The sequence below is a fragment of the Aureobasidium namibiae genome, assembly GCF_000721765.1.
Source record: "Aureobasidium namibiae CBS 147.97 unplaced genomic scaffold scaffold_11, whole genome shotgun sequence".
Classification (NCBI taxonomy): domain Eukaryota; kingdom Fungi; phylum Ascomycota; class Dothideomycetes; order Dothideales; family Saccotheciaceae; genus Aureobasidium; species Aureobasidium namibiae.
In genome coordinates, this window is record NW_013581198.1 from 911,498 (window position 1) to 932,202 (window position 20,705).

Consider the following 20,705-nt stretch of genomic DNA (forward strand, 5'->3'; position numbering starts at 1 on the left):
CAACACCGTAGATGCTGAGATCGCATTCGGCTTGTTGGACAATATCCCCGATGATTCCTCCCTAGTCATCGCAAGGTAGACTGGTTTTTCCCCCCAAAGTGTACAAGGGACGATGCATATCGTGTGGAACGTAGGATTTTCTGTCAAACGCACAGCCAATCATCAATCTCACATGAGCGCTGAGTGAGAATCGTTCTCTCTGTTTCGCCGACGGCATCGTATAACCATCCTCCAGCCCACTGCGGATTTTCGTATAACCTCCCCTTCCAACCCCACTGCAAATTTTTGGCAAAATCAGATCCCGTGAGCACTTCTCAAGGGCCCACGCGTCTTTTTTTTTGAACATTTTGAAAAGTCTTCAGCATTGGCAGAGATGGGGTTCAAAACTGTGGCTTCGGCAGTGCCTTGCATTCATTGTATCACACAGTACAGAGCACAGGTGATAGTGTCTCGAGTGATACGATATGACTCTGCATCCGCTCAACTGGCCTGTATCAGCCAACACAGCTCAACGACGATTTTATGGAAGCAAAAAACGCTCAATTAGTAGCACCTGTGTCTCTACTTCGAGAAGTGGCATTCGAAGGGCTAGCTAGTGCGTGGTAGTCTTTGTTCCTTTTGCTGCATGATGCGCTGTTTGATGTGGGGCGCCTTTTCTACGATAAGTGTGTTTTGCTCGCATATCCTGTTGTTTGCTCTACTTTGATTGTACATCTTTATACCGAGGTCTGGGTTAGTGCTGGGACTGGACGGACTGGACAGACTGGACTTGGGATGTCTTCTAGTTGTGTTTATCGAGCTAGGGTTATACCTATAGCTGGCATGTAGGTTGTATATGGTGTATGACACATTGTGCTCTTATAGCTTTATATCGACATATGATTATACGGCTTCCGCTTACTACACCTGATTACCTATGCTTAGTAACTGATCCACTAGGTTCTATCCCATAATCTGCCTTGGTCGGGTGCTTCGAAGGTTGTCTTGAGCAGGTCAAGCTCAACCCGAACAGGCTACTCTCTGCCTATACAGGTCATATACCACGGGAAGCATAAGATACGCGTTGCCCCACTGCTTGAAACCAGCTTATGGGATAGATTTGAACTGGATGAATGGATTTGAACAGAGGGGTCCAACCCACTGAGCCCCATCACTGGTCTGGGGTTTCCATAAAATCTAGAGAGCTCCTTTCCAAAGCTAGAAGGTATAAAACTGAACCTCATCAGTGTATCTGCATGGTGATATATAGATCTACCTATAGAACGAATTGCGCAAAGGACAAGTAGCGATAGATCCTGAATCTAGAAGGCTACTCGAAGCTCGACCCAGCCTTTATACTCTATGCAAAGGGTCATGACTGAGTAAAGTAGAACGTCTCAGCTACCCACGGCTCTTAAAAGTAGGGCGTGGATCTTTCAGAGGTACATGACCATCCTCCGGTAGTGTAGCAACATGTTCCTCCGATGATCCGGCAACAGGACTTGAGGCTTCTTCAGAGGCCGAGGGATTGCGGAGTTTGTTGTAGAGGTCTAAAACCTTGCCGATCTCGCCATCCTTCTCGCCGATGTTCTTCTCCACCTCAGGCGTCAGGTCAGATGTTTCGTTCTTGAGAGCAGCCATGTAACTCGCGACGATAGCATCGCCGGCTGCCTCGCCTAGAGCGGCACTCAGCACTGCTCCGCGAGTGGAAGCTACCGAAGCACCAAGTAGTGTGAAGAGAGCCTGAGTACCTCTTTTCAAGCCAAAGGTCATGGCTGCGAATCCGTATTCCGTGGCGGATTGCACGTTTTCTGACCCGTATTTAGCTTCGATTGTGGCGTGCAAGTCTCCGATCAGAGGTTCCCTCTTGGACTCTGCGGCGCTTTGGACAGGGACAAGCTGTTGCTTGAGATTGTGCATCAGATTTGTACGCGCGTTGGCCAACATCACGCTACCGATTGCTGAGTGCAAGGTAAAGGGTCGGTTCCCCAACTCTCTCTTGACGTTTCACCCAAGTGCAACTGCACGATCGGATGTACCCACCACCGTTGACTTTGCGGATGACAAGGCGCTCTGCGCTCCGCTAACCAGATGGTCCAGTGCGGCGCCGCTTGAAATTGGAGACGGCGTGTTGATACCTCCACTGAATTGCTCGTTCTGATGGTATCCGTGCATATTGTTTCCAATACTCGGCGCCGGTGCCGGGGTCTGAGATAATCTGTCTGATTTCGGTGCAGGCGGAGCACCTCTGATCCACGTGGATAACGCTGATATACGACTGGTACCGCCGGGATCTTTGTAATTCACGGGATCATTCCCTACGTAAAGGAAGCGATTGAGACCATCATTGAAACCGGCGGGATCGATGGTCGTCCAACGAGCCAACCACGGCGCGTAGTATCTTGAACCGTAGTAGTACAACCCGGTCTCGACGTCGCGTTGCTTTGAGACCGTGTGCAAAATGTACTCATCTTGTCAGAATTATCCGGACCGTTGTCTTCGCTATTCTTGGCCGTCACCACCTATATCTGAGACCATCGCCACTTCTGGTTTAACTATTGTCTGTTTCATTGCGTTCTTGATCGACGTTCTTACAGATACCGGGGGATGGCTGTCGAGGGCTGACTGGTCTGAGCGATGGAATGATACTACTGTCCTGAGCGATCTGAATGATGTCCCTACTGCCTGTTGGCTTGGAAGTTGTACTCCTCGAGCCGCCACATTTGCGTATGACTCAGTTGTTCGTGGGGACCACCAGAGCCACTGCTCCGACTCGTGATGTAATGATAAATAATGGAATCGATGAATAAGTTCGTGATTACAGTTGGTCCTTAAGCTTATACATACTTGCCTTGCAGTTGTTCTGACTCTGACTTAAAGTATTGGACCAAGGTACGTACCCAGTCTCGCCGTGCCAGCAAGTAAAGTAGTTACTCTGGTGGGTCTTTGCTGCTATTTGTCGAACACCATACAGAATTGCCGTCCCTTGATCGAAAGCTTCTGCGTAGTACCTTTCCGTGCCCCTAGTTCCTAAGTCATTTGGAGGTGCAAATTGCCCTTGTGCAGCTGCTGACTCGTTCAGCTGGTTGAGCAATCTATCGTTGGCCTTGGGATGCAATGCCGATAGGCATAACGCCAATTGAGGAAGTCAACTGGTCACATGTTAAGCATTGTTCGATAGATCCAATGTTTGGATGCGAAGTTATGATCGACTGCTCCTTCCTACGGTCATCCAGACCTCGCCAGAATGTCTTTCAACTTATCGTCCTGACCAAACCGCTTTAAAGATAGCTGCCTCCATTCCTGCCAGCTGTATTGGTGGTCGACCCCCATACTGCTCCGAAACCCTTTGAACAGGCCTAGCAGATCTTCAAAGCTAAGGCACAGATCAAGAGTACAGAGAAAGGCGAGTTGATGATGCAGTCTGCCATTTCGCACGATCTTTGCCAAGTCCTTGGCTCCTCTCTCTTCCAAACACTCGGCAAACAGCTGCTCCTCCTTGCCAATTCTGCTCTCACCATTGAAAAAGTCCGAGGTTGGAAGCAGTAGCATCGGAGAGTTGAAGGCTAGTGGTTCAGGTGCTACGAAAACCCACTCCCGATCGATGATTGCAGTGATATTCGATTTTGCATCAACGAGAATATGGCTTCCCTTGTCGTCAGCATGAGTGAGGTAGAATCCTGTGGGGGGATTTCCCTCATCGGGGTAAACATTCGCCAATTGCTCGTTGAGGAACTTGTAGATCAACTACGTGTCCACCGGCCTATCCGTGTGTACTTCTCCGCGATGGATAAGATCCAAAAGTAGATTAGTGGAGCCTCGATAATATTCTCGCAAATCTGCGAAGGGACCGAGAGGCTGCATTGTCGGTCCCGCGGAATCAGTCAAACATTCTCGAGCAAAGGGGCCCACAGCATTCTCGCCGACCCGATTCATGGAGCCCATCTGTCCGAATTGGAATCTCTGTAGCTCAACATAGATATCTGCGAGCTGTGCAATGACCTTTCCCCTTCCCTCTTTTGATGTCGATGACCAGTCAAGGGGCTTTCCAGGCATGCAATCCATGAGGATGTGACCGACTCCAACAGGATTTTCTCCTCCTATATCATAATCCCAAACTTTTGGGGTAGGTATGCTAGTTGTTTCGAGGGAACGTAATGTTGCAATCTCACTCCTGATGATGTAGTCTTGTAAGTGCGGCGGTGGCGATGTCGCATTGGAGCGACGAACGCGCGCTAACCAGATGATTCCGTCTTCGAACACGATGCGGAGGTGAAGGTTCATCCCACCCATCAGATAGCTCCTTTCGTTTTTTTCATCTGTGGGAACCTCGATGCGACAAGAGACATCATCACGTAGAGAACTCGCTCTCAGGCTGAGCCGCTCCAGGTCAATTCGATTCACCAGCTGCGCGATTTCGTGATCTTCTGCCTTCGCGATCTCCTGATAGAAAAGATCTCCATCCTAATTAATCGTGTCAGTCAAGCTTTCAGACCAGATTTGCGGAAAACGTTATCAACCTCAGGAGTAGCGCAACGATGATAGGATCTCTGTAGATGTTCAGAGCAAAGGTGTTTGCTGCATAACACACAGTCGCCTAGGATGCGTACAGCCGGCCTCTCGCATTTGTCATAATCGCAAGGCCACATTGGACTCTTCATTGTGCGCAAGTGCTCCAAGGCCATTAAAAACACGCGGTAAGTATCAACACAACAATGGTCGACGACCCACAGTCTGGAATAAGAACGGTTTGGTCAGAGCACATGTTAGACATGAAAAAAGCAGGGGGACCGCTTCAAAAGCACCGCCGTGACAGCCGATGACAAAGCAATGCATATACAGTAGTCTAAGCATGTTGGCTGACTGATGTCCGAGTCACGTGCCATGATTGGAGATCTGCCACGATGAACTGTTACAGGACTCTTTCCACGTCCGACGCTTAGCGTGGTGTAGTATGATGTGCCATACTTTCGGATCACGCAAAAGACTTTGGAAGGAGTTCTGTTAAAGGTATATCACAAGGAAGTACGAAAACATGGATGATCACAATGTGCTTTTCGATGGAATCGGCTTCATAATAAGTTAGACTTGAAATTTCCCAATGGCTTCCAACCCATTATATGACTTACAACGTGGAAGGGAAGACTACCCAAGTCATAAGTCAAAGATTGGTGGAGGGCGAGACGTTATCACTCACTTGTAAGCGATGTAAGGAAGACGATCTTGTCTTGTCTTGTCTTGTCAACTGCTGAGGTTGCAAATGATAGCAGCTTTGCACATCACTTGTCTGGAAAAGAAAGAAAAACAGTCAGTAAAGACGCGAAAGCGCTCTGCGCAACTTACGAGACGAGTTGTGGTTGGGTCGGTGAGTTTGACAACGCGCATGTATGTGTGACTCCTGGATGGTCTTACTTGAGAGCTTAGAGATGAGCATCACGCGACGGTCAAACTCGGCATCGACAGCGCGGAACCAAATTTTCGGTCGACAAGTTTGAGGAGGCACCTAGACCGTGAGGTGCTGACGCCCCCAACAACAGGCAGCTCGGTGAGGCTGAGGAGCAAAATGGCACATGGATCTTGCCAGACGGCTCGAAGCCGGGCTTCTCATGTCGGTGAACATTGGTGTTGACAGGCCAGGGAACAGATCGTTGGTGGTGAGGAGAGCGTCTCAAGACGATCGCTCTCAAGCATCGGGAAGGGGGGCGGACTTCTGCAGGGATCTGCTTCCTGCCAGCGAACTTGAAGAGTCGGATGGAGAAGCACAAAATTGTGGTACATTCATCAATCAACAGCTAAGTGATGTTCAGTGCTTTTCTCGCACCGCTCTACGGCCCATGGGCTCTCATCAAGTGGTCGTGGTGCTGGGGTGGGGTTGAGAGAAACACGCATTTTTTATCGCGCGGCAATGACTTGTGCCCGCGACTGCCGCTCATGTTTGGGAAAGGGGCAGTCGAAAAAAATACACATCATCTCGGCGTCCTCTCGTAAGATCTCGTACTTGCTGACTCCATTGACACAACAACAGGAAGCGATGGGTACAGCACGATGATTTCGAGAGGCCATGCTCGTGAGGCTGTTCCTGTTTGCCACCCCCTGACGGACCAAGGTTTGGAAAGGTACATGGGAGATGTATCTTGGTTGAACGTCATCTGATCAACACCTTTGACGCATACGGAGGTAGTTCTGGCCATACCCACAATACGCTGTTCATTTCGTAGCCACGCTTGTCGTACGATTTCCTTACCTTCCATTGTCACATATCCAGGTGACAAAGGGGAGCGGTATAAATTCTCTCATACGACTGGACCACTGAATCTAAAACCATCAGAATTCACCTTTTCATATATCTCTTCGCGACGACGGTCAGAGACAAGATGGCAACGATTGCAGAAATGTCCCTCCAAGACCTGAGTCCATCGTCCCCGCAATCAGGCACCCAAGCGGCATCATTTCAGTCAGGGTCGCTTCATACGCCGATCGCAACACCCTCACCCGCATCACCTACGCAAGGATTGTCTCAAGCAGCAAATACTCGACCACCGACACCTACAACATCGCAAGCAGTAGCGCCTCAGACCCAGCAAACTACCGGCTTTCCACCAACGCCTAGCTCTCCATCAACTCTTGATCCCTCACAGGATGCCTTACAAACAGCACCCACGCCCACCAGCAAGTCCAGGCGAAAGGTATGGAAAAAACGACTCAATAAAACCTTGCCCTGGATAGGCCTCGTCGTGACCATCATTTTCGGTGTGCCCGCCTACAATTTCCTTTTTGGGAGTACGGACAAACAAGCGTTGGCTCTACAAGTCTGGAGTGCCGGCAATGATCAACGGATGAGCTGCTGGGCAGACTGGGATCACGGAGTGTTTAGTCAGATATGTAACGACACACTCACTCGTCCATCCACTGCGCCACCGGTCAAGAGGGCAGAGGAATCGCAAGAACGAAGTCTCTTCGATTTCTGGTGCAGTTACATCACAGTCCTGGTAGTCTCGACGGTATTGCCTTTGATCGGCTTGTATCTTTCCGAAGGCCGGGCTCCGCATCGTCACGATGGCCCTGCGGCGACCTGGGGCGACTACTATCACCGAATCAAGACCAGATTACCCTTCTCGCGTCCCATGTGGCTCCCTTCGATGCCAAAGGTGACTTCCAGGTCGGTGTTTGTATGTGTGGGCCTGGGTCTCTTCGTGCTGAACTTTGTCGATCCCTACACGAGGAATATGATCGTACTGGCCATGGCGACGATGGCGGTGTGTTGGTGTGTCATGGACAGTTCATCGATACGCGTCGGTGATCTTCGGAGAAGAAGGCTTTCAGAGCAGCTGTATGAAACAGTGCAGATATGTTTTTTTCCCCTTTTTACATACACGATACATGGTCGAGAGGCTAGTCCACGGGGGCAGTGCTTTCTTACGATGCCTAGTTGTGCTCCGCTCCTGTTTTCCGACATTTTGTGTCGTCTCCCTTTTCTTCTGATAATGAGCTCGTTTTCCACCGGAGTGTGTGTTTATTTTCCCTTTTGTCTTTGGTTTCATTTCTCTTCTTTCTCTTTTTTTTTTCTTCTGATTGGAGTTTCTTTTTGAAGTTTCTTTCTCGCTTCGATCTTTCTTCTCATAGTTGGTATGATTAGCATGTTTTTTTGAAATGTAGCCATTGATTCCACGTCTCTTGTTGAGTCATGCTTTCGAGCGTCGAGTATGGTTGACATATCGCATCCAGGAGCTTAAGAAGAACTCGGAGAAGTGTTGGAGTATGTTGTCTGGCGGGGCATGACATGTATGCCAAGAGTCAGAAGAGAACATACAATCATGTACTAGAGAATATATAATAAAAGGGTATCAGACAAAAGTGAGACAGAATCAGATCAAAACCCAACGAAAACCATGCCAACAAACTGGCAATACACAAGAGAGAAAGTCAACACCGACAATTTAACTCTCAAGACCCTCGCCTTCGAGGACTCTTCTGGCCTCGTCAAGACGTCGCCTCAACCATCTCCTTCTCTCCTCGCCTCCAGCACCAAGTTGCAATTCTCCGACTACATCTCTCAGACTCTCGACAAGAGTGTAGACCAAGGCCTCATCTTTGCTTCCCAGCCCTTGTCCCCTTTCGGGATCCAAGAGAGCAGAAACAGCGATGGTGGTGGCAGAAGGAGAGATGGATATGTATTGTTGACCGTTCTGTGCAGATGCAGGCGTGTAGGTAGACGGCAGGATGGGGCTGGGCAGAGCTCCCTGAGTGGATGGATGGCCTCGGCTGGGTTTGGTCGATTCATTGAGATTGTGAATTGAGGTGGCAGAGGTGGAACGGGACAGCCATTGGGCGATAGAAGCTTGGTGGCCTTCCTCTGCGGTCTCAAAAGTGGCGATCGTGGCCAGAGATTCTGCTGATAGACCTCGTCGGTGTTGGATACGAGAAGGGAGTGTGACCTCTTCGATGTGGCGGAGGGCTTCTGGTGTTTCTGGCGTTGGAGGCGGCTGCATATCTTCCTCATCCTCAGCACCAGCAGTAGTGGGGTCTTGATTGACGGGATATGCGCGGGCGGTCAGACACGAGTCGGAGGAGCTCAGGGATGTGGTGCGGGCGTGGCGAGTAGGAGTGTTGGGCTCGAAACTGCCCGTTGCAGAGTGCAAGAAGAATTTGGAGTAGTCAAAGGCATCGTCGCGATCTTCGTGGCGTGGACCGGCCGAAGGGGAAGATTCGGGAGCATCTTGGTAGAGACTGGTGGGGATCGAGTGGTCGGTGGTTGTCGTGGTTGGTGTCGAGGTGCGATCTGTGCTGCCGGAGCCAGAATGTGGTAGCGTGTAGTTGTCATCGTCATCCTCTTCCTCATCCACATCTTCTTCTCTTGGTTGGTAGTCGTCATTGTAATGGTCGTCGATGGTCTCGGCCGAGACCCAGGCACCGGGGACATTGCTGGCTTTGGTGATCCGGGCAAGTCTGGGTCTGGGGGAGCCTGTGGCACCAGGAGACGTGTCTGCGTTGTTCAGAGGACAGGTTTCTCTCAAGTTGTTTGTGCTCCGTCTCCGGAAGTTTTCTTCTTGAGCGCGCTCTTTCAAAGTGGAGATTCTGCCTCTCAGTTGCATCATCTGTTCGCGCAGATTGCGAGCCGATGTCTGACTGCGAACGCTTTGCTCCTCGGACACGGTATCAAGTTGCGGGTCTGGAGACAGCGGGCTCCTCGGGTAGCGTAGCAGTTCAGAGCTGCGAGTGTTGCGGACGGGGTTTGTTGTCCACGAGGGATTCGAGTTGATGTTGAGAGACATGTAGCGGCGGTCGTCGGACTGGAGATTGGAGTCGCTGAGCACACGCATGTGCTGTGTGTTTGGCGAGCTGTGAGGAAGGTAGCGAGGGCGGGAGAAGGACGTGTTGCGCGCAACGGGAGCGGCGGTGAGGGAGGTGGCGCGCTTGAGGTTTGCGGCGGTCAAGGGAGTGACTATCTCGCGGGCTCCTCGCAGGTTCTGGTCCATGACCTGAGGCTCGTCAGTTGGGGTGGTAGACGTCAGGTGCGCCGTGTTGACATACATTGAGACGCTTCTTTGCATTGGCGAGGATGAGTTCGGCGCGCATGAGCGTCACGCTGGACTGCTCCGTCTTGGAGACATGGTCATACGGCTGTTCGACCTCGCTGGGCGTGTCAATGTCAAAGTCGTCCTCGTCGAGCGTTTCGGTATCCGAGTCCAGACTCGACTCGAAGCGCGGGATCTCAATGTTGTCGAGGTCCTCGGTGAGAATGCTGCTGGCGGCATAACTGAGTCGCCGGTCGTCCCATGACTGCTGATTGTCGACTTGCAGAGTGGGCGACGAGCCAAAGCTGTGTAGCGGCGATTGCGAAGGCGTGCGGAGATTCGGTCGCGACTTCGTTTTGTTTCCCAGCGTCTTGATCGATTGCGCCTGCAGGTACGACGGCGACGGCGGCCCTTCTGTCTCCTGCCGCACTTCATCGGCCACGTCCAGCACGAACATACTCGGCAGCACCATGTCGGGGTTCGTGAGTGTCGGCGACGGCGGTGCCGGTAGAGGTTTGTCGTGTACGCTCATTGTTGTTTTGTTTGTGTGGAGATACATGGTGCCTGTCGTGCATATGCCTGACGTTCACCATGCAGTTTCAGCTCTCGGCACTGCGACTCTCTGCGCTTTTGTCATGCACCTAGATATCTAGAGGAAAGGAAGCGCTCCACCCGGGCATCATCGACACACCAAAACCGCTGGACCGTCCGTCTCTTTGGTCGCCGGCGGCCGAACGAGACAGCCCGTCCAGGCCCACCCACCAAACTTTCCTGGAGAAAGCTTCGACCCCGAAACTCTGTCTGCATCCAATCATAGCACTTCCTCGGATATCACTTTTAGATACCCCTGTCAATCCTATATCACTTTCTATACAACTGCTCTGCCTCATGGACAACCCGCAGCCACGCGCGATCTTTGGCAGTAGATAATGTTTCATTCTGAGCCCGGGAACCTGTTCCCATACACCGCCGTTGCATATAGACGTTGACCAGCCCACAAACGGCCAGTTCGCATGCGCTTTATTATTGACGAACTCCTCGAGTTTTCCTCTTCATGAATGTTCGGCTGTCCAACTTGTCCCCTCCCCATTGACTCAGGTCGATTTCTCCGACCCGCACTACTTCGAATCCAAATTTTCTGTATAACGGAACTCCCATCAACGACGCTTGAAGGTACATGTCCAGTCCTGCCATGTCCGCCAGTTGCGTTCCCTTCTCGAGTAGCATGCCCGCTGCTCCACGCTTTCGATGACCTGGGTGCGTGCAGAGATACATTAGATCTGTCCGTCCACTTTGTCAGTCTTCTGGCCTGACTCTGTGCTCTTGACATGATTCAATTTCACCTACACGCATGCGGCTTGCCCTTAAAATGATCTTTAGCATATTCATCCGATATTTTGTTGAGCCATGCGAAGAATTCAATCAGCCTCTTGGGCAGAGGTGTCTCGCCTTCGACAGGTGGGGTGGGTGTATCCTGATACGCCTCGCCTTCGTGGTACTGAAACGTAAATTTGGCCACTGACACCACCTCGTTGGTGTCGCTGTCCACCACCTTCCAGAATGTGCCTGCATGATGCTCCGTTCCAGTCGCTATCCATTGTGCAAACGAGGTCGAGACGTCCATGCCTTCATCTCTTTGAAGTTGCCTGATGATGTGAACAACGCCTTCATTCGGGCACGCAATTTGGTCCAATTTGGCAATGTCGGCGAAATCGCCCTTTTCCACTTGTCGGAGTTCCAGAGGCATTGTTATTGTGGTTCGCTGCTGAGAGCTGGGAGCCACGTCCACATCCTATATACTGCCTTGAGTAGGATCGTGTCACGCGTCCAGTGCGGTGTCCAGATCTAGCGATCTGTGTACTTGATATATTAGATAGGAAGCTCGTATCTGGCACCTATCGGCTGATATAGCGAGCAGTGGCCGGCAGCCGCTTGTAGCCGCGTTCGCGACATGGATGTGTAGCACCACAAATTCGAGCCACGACTCTCAGAGGCTGTCAACAACAACACAATCCGTTTCTGCATGCGCACAGCGCGATTATGCTTCTCATGGCTTGCACTGCTGCCGGGGTCGTAGCCGTTGATATGCACACGTGCAGAATCGGCTATGCATGCTCGAATCGAGGGCTGGATTTGTGATCGGCTTGTCCACGAGATCGATCCTTCGCACACGTCCGACAGCTTTGCCAGCAAGGCTGCAACCTGTGCTCCATACAACAGCGCCTTCGAAAAATATAACGCAGCGACAGTCGGACATTGTCATTGTTCGAGCAGTCTTATAAAGTATTCGAGTGAGAGAACAAGATAAGTGTCGCACCGCGAACGTCGTGCTGCAGAATCATGACGTTTGTCCACTCGGGTTCCCCATGTTCTTCTTACAAGAGTCCGTCTCCTGCAGCCATCTGACAGGGCCATGCCTGTATCTTGCATCATGTCGTAGCTGCTGCAGCACTTGTCGCCCGGTGGATCGCAACTGTCTTCCGTGCGAAATGCTGAACCTAAAAGCATCAGGAATGTCCATGACATTTTCTCCTGGACCTGACACAAGGCTGCTCATCGTAGGTTTGTCATATCTCTTTCTCGCTTCTACCTACCCGGAACAAAACCAAGCACACCCTGTGTGCGGTACATTTCCACGAGAAGAAAGTTCCTGGAGCTTGTTGATCAGGAATATCTGGGAATCTCGCCATAGGTGCACGATCCCCATATAAGATGCAAGACGCAAACCAAGTGCCACGGCGACTCTCGAAACGACATTTGCCATCGATTTTCAGAAGCGGAAGGAAGTCTCCAGGAATTGAATCAACATTCAGCGCGACCAACATCCTGCCCAGGAAGGAGCAACACCACCCGAACGTCGCTGCTGCATTCGAACCTCCGCCCGACGTGCCAGACATGGCGTCGACGCGTGCGGGCTCCGTCTCGCCCATCCAACAATCCATCTTTGATCCCGTTGAAGAAGAAGAAGCACAGGCAGATTATATTACCGAACCTACGACAGCTCCACAGTCTGGCTCCGGAGACGAGCACGAATACTACGACCTCAAACCTCCTCCGCCTTTGGTCTCGCACTCGAACATGGAACACCTAGCCATGCGCTTCTTCTCGGTCGACCACCTGAACATTATTCTTCGCGATTATCAATCGTCTGCTCGCTTCCATCGCTTCCTCACCCAATATCGACCCTATACGCTTCCATCACTCGAGAGTTATGTCGACACGCAAAAAGCCGTTGCTGCTATAGAATACGCCAACTCGCTCGCGGACAACCTACCCTCGCTGACCGGCGACATCCCGAGACCGGCAGCCGTCATGGAAAAGAGGTTTGAAGAGCGGTCGCGCCTGGTGGTGCAAGAGCTGGTCGACGATGCGTTGCCAGCATATCTAACACACCGACTCGTTACAATCGTGACAGACAGCCTTGTCAAGGAGATCACTGGCAACATCGCGCCCATCCTGCGTGATCTGATTCCCTCGTTGGCCGAAGTTTACTGCATCAGCGACCCCTCGCTACCCGACAATCCCATCGTCTATGCCTCGGAAGGTGATACCGTCCTCCTTTTTTCTTTTGAGACAATCTGCTAACCGGAAGCAGCCTTCTACGACATAAGCGGTTATCAGAAGGACTTTGTGATTGGCCGCAATTGCCGCTTCTTGCAGGGTCCCAAGTCATCTTCGGCCAGCGTACATCGATTGATAGAAGCTTTGAGAGCCGGTCAAGAGATTACCGAAACACTCCTCAATTAGTGAGTTTGCATTCTACGAGGTCTGCAACGCTGGTACTGATATATTCACAGTCGTCGAGATGGTATACCCTTCATGAACCTCCTCTTGATCGCACCGCTGTACGATAACAAAGGCAGCGTGCGATACTTTCTCGGTGCCCAAGTCGACGTCTCACATCTGATAGAAGGCGGCAAAGGCATCGAGAGTTTCGAAAAACTTCTGGCCAACGATCGCGCTGAGGAACGATACCGTGGCCGGAGCAATCGCAAGCCGACGCAAGTGTTGGGCGAGTTGGGCCAGATGATGAACGACGACGAGTTGGACGCCATTAATACTCGCCAACGCAGTCAGTCGCGCAGCTCGACGCCAGCTACCTCGTCGCGTAATCCCATTCCTATCCGACATGGCCGCAAAGTCTTTGGTATGGACGACTCATCCGAACATGGACTGTGGCCCCACCCTTCTCTCGGTCCCTCTGGGCGTCTGCCCGGTGTATACCAGAACGTGAGTCTTCGAATTCCTCCTACTCTACACTTGAAACTGATTAATCATCACAGTATCTTCTCGTTCGACCATATCCATCTCTGCGCATCACATTCACTTCTCCCGCCCTTCGAATTCCAGGTCTGCTCCAGACAAAGTTTATGGAACGGCTTGGAGGACCTCAGGAGGTCCGCGACGGTGTACTCGATAGTCTTTCCCACGGTACCCCTGTGACAGCAAAGGTGTCCTGGCTCTCGACGCCATCACAGCCCGGCAGCCCTCATCGAAACAGCATCGAAGGAAAGCCACGTTGGATTCACTGCACACCAATGCTCGGCAGTGATGAGAAAGTCGGTGTCTGGATGGTCGTCATGGTAGAGCAAGAAGTCGTGACTGGCAATCTGACCCGGCCAACAGAGGTTATCAACACCTTCCCCTCGCCACCTCCCAACGTTATTGGCAGGTCATCGCTCGACACTCCTGTTAGAGGCGGAGAGGGAGCGAGGAGTCCGAGGTTCAAGGCTGAGACTGGCAAACTGTATGCCGAGTACTTGCGGCGCGAGGGAAGGAATGACATGTCTCATGGAGGGATTGCGGATGAGCGGAGCGGTAGTCCGAGGGAGGCGAGACCGTTCCAGGACTTTTGAGTGTCTGCTGAGAGGAACGGAAGGATTTGTATAGAGGTACTTTGAATGGACCAGAGGATCTTCTTCTCATCCAGACTCGCCTCGAAGAGATTGTGGTACCTAAATCTTTTTACCTAAGCGAGGGAACGCAACAGTAGAGTACAAGGTATCCATGTCATAATGACTTGTGTTTATCTCTTTTGCTCTATGCTGGTCCGTCTACCTTTGCTATGCATGTCATGTCAAGGCTGGGAAGAAAGACGCCGAAAACTACCCTGTAGCGGTCAGCTCATGAGAAAGCAGAGGGGAACACGATCACATACCGCCAACTGGCCAATAGCCGTCGTGAAGGCTGATTAGCACTGCCACTGCACAGCCTGTGGGTGCCAGCCACACCGGAACCTCCGTAAGCGCTCTGTCAAGGAGTATTTCACATTTCAATCCCGTCGTCCTTTCCACATCGTTTCTTTTTCTCTCGACACCGCCCGGAACAAAACTCTTTGAGAGTGCTTATCTTTGCACTGCAGGTCATGGCGACCGTGAAGCCTTACACACCGGCGGTACCTCTACAGCATCTACATGCCCAGAGCCCTTCAACCTCACAATTAGCTCCGACAACACAATCTCTACCAGCTCCATTGCATTCAACATCAGCTCAAACAGAGCCAATCCAACCCGCTGCACCACCACCAATAACAACCCCGCCAACATACCACCCGCCAACCATGCAACCGACCACCCTGCCCTCGCCATCCCAGAGATGCATCGAATGGCTCAACAGCCCTACGCCCTGGCTCTGCACAATACTGAGCTTTGTGTTCGGCACTCTCACGTACAAGCTCGCTGCCAAAGCCCTGGTCATCCAAGTCTGGAGTGCTTGGAATGACTACTACAGCACTTGTCAATCTGCAGCCGACCATGGACAATCCAGTGCTGTGTGTGACGATATGCTGGCTAAGGTACCTGCGCCTCCATCAGTTGCACCTGCGGGAGCACCCGATATCAGTTTTGATCCTGGAATGGATGGCTACACTCTTGTAATCGTGTTCGGTCTGACATGTGCTCAATTACTGTACGATCGGATAAGACGGAAAGGGAGTGATCGCGAGAGAGGTTCTGCTCATCCGGACTCGCCCCGGAAGGATCGTAGTACCTAAGACTTTTTTTACCCAAGCGAGGGGGTGTAATAGTATAAGGTATCCATAACACTTCGATGGAGACATCCATTCGTCCTACATACAGGCTTCAGATCATGTCGTGTTCAAGCAGAATCAGTATAGTATTGTGTGAGTTGGAATTGTCCACCACCAACAGCTTCAAACTCATGACCCTGTACAACACGACCATTGACAAGCGTAACAACTGTACTGTTCTTTGTCAAAGGTTCCATTGGCCACGGTAAGCTCACACTACCCCGAGTTCCAGGAGGTGCAGAGACATCCATCGAGACAAGTCCCTGTTCGTCGTATCTCCACTCAACAGTGATGTAGCCCGATGGCGTCGGTTGACTTCCCCTAGCCCATTCCAACCCCAAAGATTGAGGAACCACGCGCCATTCACGGAATCCTGGCGTCACCGCTTGGATTCCAAGTACATTTCTTGTCAACTCTGCTGTTGGACCTGAAGACCACGCGTGACAGAGTGATGTTCCATCCCCCAACCCAGGTTTACCGTCAAGACTCACTGCTTCCCAGAAACAGCCACTGTAGTTTGCGGCTGTTTGCAAAGTCATCGGTGTCCAGAGGTTGTCTAGCAGATGTTTGGCGGATGGGGGGTCTTGGGCGGCAAAAGCGGCGCGTAAGTGGTAGGAAGATGCGAATGGACTGATTATCTTGGAGACTCCAGGTGTTGAATTCGAAAAGGGGAGGGCACCATGATTGACCAAGAGCTGAGCGGCCATTGCTCGCGAGATGTTGAGTTTTGTGTGAGTGCCTTGAGGAATGTCTGCGAGGATTGCCATGGCGTTGGCGTCTTGAGCTATTCCTTGCGTCTGGGATGACGAGATCATATAGGCGTTACTGGTGTTGCTGTAGAGGTGTGCGTTGATCGACACTCGCAGATCTTCGAGCGTCTCCTGGTATCTCGTTGTGTTGATGCCGGCGACAGCGAGCATGGGTATCACCTCCTGCAATGCGAGCGCATACACGACGTTGAATTTCGTCACTACACCCGACCGCGCTGGATCGTAGTAATTCCAATCACCCCCGAAACCGGCGTCGGACAGATTGAAAAGGCCATTTGAGAGTCTCTGTGACGCTGCCCAGTCCAGCATACGCGTTGCTGCTGGCGCATACGCTTTGGCGGCTGCAATGTTACCTGAGATTAAAACGTACTCGCCCATTGCACTCAACAGACTGAATGAATAGGCAATCAAACCCGTCTGGTTGATGTTGATCAGCTCTTGTCTGGGCGACTGCTGTATCTTGACTGTCGGAACGAAGAAGCCGGCCGTCATTTGGTTGGAAGCCAAGAGCTGGATAGTGTTGTTGATGTACTCGAGTTGGAAGTTGCTGGTTGCTACTGTGCGGGCGGCGATATCGAGGTCGCCTGCATATGCGATTCTATCGCGCCGGGCGCCGTCGACAATCATATTCAGAGGATTTGTCCCGACGAGGAAATCCTCGAGAACAGATTGGGATGTCAGGGTTGACGAATAGATGGTTGCGCCTGCTGATGTTACCGATAGATTGGTGAAGAGTGCCGATTGACCATTCGCAGCTCCAAGTCCAAAGGAACCGTAAAATTTTGAGGTCTGTGAGAACGACAGTATCAGTGTGTCATCGATGGACACATCAATCTTGGACAAGTCAACCGAAGCGGAAACGCGATACCAACGATCGAGAGCGTCTCCAGTGCCATTGAAAAATGCGTTCGTCAAAAGATTGCCAGCTTCCGTCGAGCCATCAAAAGCCGAGATTGTGCGCTTGGACAGGTCGACCCAGATATATATGCCCTCACCGAGTGTATCACTCAGAACCTTGAAGCTGAACCCGCCTACCACAGGCTTCACAGTAAAGTTCATCTCATAAGATGTCAGAGCTTGAGCTTGAAGGCCGGTATATGGTTGCGGTGCTGCACTTTCGATATGAGCTCCCTCTGTCTGAAGTTGCCAGAACTCAGGTATGGATTCTGCGGCGATCATACTGCCAGCGATAGTCGCGGCACCGGTGTTCCATATGTTGGTCCAGTTGGCATTCGAGCATTCAAAAACACCTTGCGAGTTGCTGATGCGAGGAGAGGGTATGAGACCGACATTCGAAAGCATGAGATCACCAGGCGAGGATAGAGTAAGCAGCTGCCAGCGCACACCGCCCTGCAGAAGACGGCTGGTGTGGGTGGTGTTGACGGCGGAGGTATTGTAGTGTTGAACTCGGTAGGTTTGCTGAGCGGCAGCCATGGCGATTGGTCCGTCGCTCTGGTCTCTGTCTAGATACTGTTTATCGGAAGATACCAAGGAATCTGCCAACCCACCTGATCGTCATTGAGCAACGCTCTTGTCTCGCTGTGCGCAATGCTGAAGTCAGAGGTATCTCCGGATGCGTTCAGGACATGGTATGTGGTGAAGCCATTGACATCGTGACCATGATCGATCACGAATTGAGCTGGACGAGACCCATCGGAACGAAGGTGAATGATGCCGTTTTCTTGCCGAGCAAACACTAGATTCTCATTTGCTTGAGACCCAGGGCAAAATAGCAAGAGTAATGGTAACCAGGAAGATTTGAGCATGGCGACTTGTAAGACTTTGCTGGAGATGACTTGCGACACAATCGAGGCGTTAGAGACTCCTTAAATAGTCATGCAGGCCATTTTCAATTTCTTTCAAGGCAACCAAGTAAAGCATGATGTGATGATATTGCTGCGTATTGCGTGTTCCGTATCGCGTATCGACCGCGTATGCAAAGTCTTCATCTCTCACACAGACATCAGCGTAAGACGCAGCGATCAAACAGTCTTCCGTCGAAACACTGCTTGCTTGCTTGCTTTGTCGCTCGAGTTCCATGATCTTCGGCTTGCAAGTGGTGGACATCATAGCATTGTTAATGATTTCGAGTCCGACACTTTCCGAAACCGCGAATTTTGCAGGGTGCTCGCAAAAGCAGAATCGCACGCTTGATAACTGCCATCGCTGGAAATAGAACGTTGATGTGCGTACCTTCGGCGGGTTCATGTAGAGAGCAGAGCGTTTCAGATCTTGTGGTTATGATTGTATGTAAATGTGTAATCTTATCAACGTGATGTTCAGGACAACCTCTGTTGGGCACGCGGATGACCCTGTCAATTTGGAGGAATCGCGAGATGATGTTGTGATAGCTGCCCGATATGCTTCTTCAACTCGACCAATAGAAGCATAGGGTAACACTGTGTTTGGCGATGATAATGTTGTACGTTTTGGCGTGTATCCTGCACGCAGTCGTGGTCTACATATTTGTCGTTGGTAGAAATGAAGTTTCTATGACAAGGAGTACAAGTTCTGGTGCAGAAATGCCATTGGTTATGTGACACAACAAGATTCAAGATGAGTCTTTCAGATGTTGACATCAGTGACTCTGAGACGGATGAGTATAACGCAGCATATCATACACCCGCAATACAGGTGGAGGGACATCGAAGACTCAGGAAGATAGTTATCGATGGAGGCACTGGAGGCTCAAATCTCGCCAAGACGTTATTTGTTGAGGCAGGTTCTGCCGACTGTGTCGCAATTTTGTCGACATACGACACGGAGCGTTCGCTGTCCAGTCTTCGCGTGACATTACGACATCCTTTTCAATCGATGGCAGTACTGTATGGCCATCAATCTGGACTCAGCTGTCTCGTGAAGGAGCTCAAACGTCAATGTGATCGACTATTCTACCAGCAGACGAATTTCGCTGAGGCTTGTCGTCGTGTCCTCCCTCCTGAAACTTCCTCCACTTATCCCAGCCGCACACCGTCGCAGGTGGACATGAGAAGACTGGTCACGACTGCGAGTATGTCGTGAGCATATCGTGAGCATGTCTGGAAATCTGATCACTTTATAGACTGGTGGATGAGACGTGGATCTTGACAACGACGACCTTTCTGCTCAAATCACACCATTACATTATCGGACAACCTGCTGTTGCTGTAGCATTCTTGGTCCTATCTCCGCCTTCCCAAGTCAGTCGATCGATGAACCCACGAATTCGTATATCGTCTCGCGTGCAGACGATTGAAGATTCACAACCATCGAGAACCTGGCAAGGTCATGCTGGACAAGAGGCTTTCCCATTCGGGGTGCATCATACATATTCCTGATCTTCAAAAAAGTCGCGGACGCCACTGCAGGTTCTGGTGTCGGTTCATGCCTGAACGCGATAATCCTTTGCGTATCTGAATCTGCATCACGACCGGCAGACACCCTCCGCAAGGATGTTCACAACGCTGTTTTCCATTAAGATCGATGTTCACTCTTGCGATCTTCGTGGAGTCGCACTTGTCGTTGCGATGATGTTCCACAAAAATTAGGGGCCGACTCGTACGTTTGGCAATGCAAAAACTCTGTTATACTCGTGGCTGTGATAAGAGGCTCCGAAGGATTCGCCTGATTCTGGACGTGGCTCGCGACTGCACCGCTTAGTCAGTGGTCAGCAAAAGGGAGACTACCACAACGATGGTTATGCACACGTCAATTGGAACAACGCATGCTGTAGCTTTCAGCTTGGGCGTGTCGGACCTGCGCTTCTTCGAGTTCATCGAGAGTTCTGTAACCTCAGTCTCATGCAAAGTCAGACCAGACAGCGATCCTGATCATGACGCTATCTCCAAGACCATGCTTCGCGACAAAGGCATCGCGAAGATGGGGGACTGAACGCATCAATACCGTCGGCGAACTATGGATTTCAGCTTGGCCGCCAATGCACAGCATGAGCAGTCGGCCCCTCATTGAATGGATGGAGACAACAAGCAAAATTCAAGCAAGCAGTGAATCATCACGCAAAATCATCGGTCAGAACGCTGTGGCGTCATGTGAAAGGAGAGCTTGCATTGTTCTCGAAGTCAACAATGTGCAATGCTTGACCATCACACAACAGCATGGACCGCTCGACAAGGTATTGCCAATTCAACGGTCGGAAAGTGGCTCCAAGAAAAAGGGAGGTCCAGAATTTCCTCTGAGCTTCACATAGGTAACTCTGAACCCACGTGCAACACTAAGAGCAATCATTTTGCCCTTATATCAGCCGTCTCTTGGTTGTCCTCGGCTTGCTGAGATGAATGGGCAGAGCCGAGCGAAGATGGCGGCCGGGGCGGCTTGGCAAGCAGCTGAAGAGGGTGAGCCAAGGCTCGGAACAGTCCAACGTCAAGACCCCCAAGATCTTGGCCGACCTCCACGATGTTCCTTCTGGTCAACACG

General features: G+C 51.2%; 9 protein-coding genes across 9 annotated transcripts; 4 read left to right on the forward strand and 5 right to left on the reverse strand.

The window, feature by feature from the left end:
* Nucleotides 1-1,380: 1,380 nt before the first annotated feature.
* M436DRAFT_83157 (uncharacterized protein) lies at nucleotides 1,381-1,926 on the reverse strand (the record flags this gene model as incomplete). The annotated part of the gene is made up of 1 exon (XM_013571011.1): nucleotides 1,381-1,926. One exon carries the CDS (start codon nucleotides 1,924-1,926, stop codon nucleotides 1,381-1,383), a length of 546 nt encoding a protein of 181 aa, XP_013426465.1.
* Nucleotides 1,927-3,207: 1,281 nt separating this feature from the next.
* Nucleotides 3,208-4,640, reverse strand: M436DRAFT_73976 (uncharacterized protein; the record flags this gene model as incomplete). The annotated part of the gene is made up of 3 exons (XM_013571012.1): nucleotides 3,208-3,726; nucleotides 3,757-4,443; nucleotides 4,500-4,640. 3 exons carry the CDS (start codon nucleotides 4,638-4,640, stop codon nucleotides 3,208-3,210), a joined length of 1,347 nt encoding a protein of 448 aa, XP_013426466.1.
* Nucleotides 4,641-6,353: 1,713 nt separating this feature from the next.
* On the forward strand, nucleotides 6,354-7,279 carry M436DRAFT_65034 (uncharacterized protein; the record flags this gene model as incomplete). The annotated part of the gene is made up of 2 exons (XM_013570899.1): nucleotides 6,354-7,148; nucleotides 7,202-7,279. The coding sequence occupies 2 exons, from the start codon at nucleotides 6,354-6,356 to the stop codon at nucleotides 7,277-7,279; spliced, it is 873 nt and encodes a 290-aa protein (XP_013426353.1).
* Nucleotides 7,280-7,916: 637 nt separating this feature from the next.
* M436DRAFT_65035 (uncharacterized protein) lies at nucleotides 7,917-10,053 on the reverse strand (the record flags this gene model as incomplete). The annotated part of the gene is made up of 2 exons (XM_013570900.1): nucleotides 7,917-9,458; nucleotides 9,511-10,053. The coding sequence occupies 2 exons, from the start codon at nucleotides 10,051-10,053 to the stop codon at nucleotides 7,917-7,919; spliced, it is 2,085 nt and encodes a 694-aa protein (XP_013426354.1).
* A 464-nt stretch (nucleotides 10,054-10,517) lies between these two features.
* Nucleotides 10,518-11,241, reverse strand: M436DRAFT_73978 (uncharacterized protein; the record flags this gene model as incomplete). Its single annotated transcript, XM_013571013.1, has 2 exons — nucleotides 10,518-10,774; nucleotides 10,842-11,241. The coding sequence occupies 2 exons, from the start codon at nucleotides 11,239-11,241 to the stop codon at nucleotides 10,518-10,520; spliced, it is 657 nt and encodes a 218-aa protein (XP_013426467.1).
* A 1,331-nt stretch (nucleotides 11,242-12,572) lies between these two features.
* Nucleotides 12,573-14,350, forward strand: M436DRAFT_49208 (uncharacterized protein; the record flags this gene model as incomplete). The annotated part of the gene is made up of 4 exons (XM_013570695.1): nucleotides 12,573-13,038; nucleotides 13,090-13,240; nucleotides 13,292-13,724; nucleotides 13,778-14,350. The coding sequence occupies 4 exons, from the start codon at nucleotides 12,573-12,575 to the stop codon at nucleotides 14,348-14,350; spliced, it is 1,623 nt and encodes a 540-aa protein (XP_013426149.1).
* A 509-nt stretch (nucleotides 14,351-14,859) lies between these two features.
* Nucleotides 14,860-15,486, forward strand: M436DRAFT_83161 (uncharacterized protein; the record flags this gene model as incomplete). The annotated part of the gene is made up of 1 exon (XM_013571014.1): nucleotides 14,860-15,486. The coding sequence occupies one exon, from the start codon at nucleotides 14,860-14,862 to the stop codon at nucleotides 15,484-15,486; it is 627 nt and encodes a 208-aa protein (XP_013426468.1).
* A 104-nt stretch (nucleotides 15,487-15,590) lies between these two features.
* M436DRAFT_49148 (putative alpha-L-rhamnosidase C) lies at nucleotides 15,591-18,058 on the reverse strand (the record flags this gene model as incomplete). Its single annotated transcript, XM_013570681.1, has 2 exons — nucleotides 15,591-17,744; nucleotides 17,801-18,058. 2 exons carry the CDS (start codon nucleotides 18,056-18,058, stop codon nucleotides 15,591-15,593), a joined length of 2,412 nt encoding a protein of 803 aa, XP_013426135.1.
* Nucleotides 18,059-18,848: 790 nt separating this feature from the next.
* Nucleotides 18,849-19,609, forward strand: M436DRAFT_65039 (uncharacterized protein; the record flags this gene model as incomplete). The annotated part of the gene is made up of 2 exons (XM_013570901.1): nucleotides 18,849-19,309; nucleotides 19,354-19,609. 2 exons carry the CDS (start codon nucleotides 18,849-18,851, stop codon nucleotides 19,607-19,609), a joined length of 717 nt encoding a protein of 238 aa, XP_013426355.1.
* Nucleotides 19,610-20,705: the final 1,096 nt, after the last annotated feature.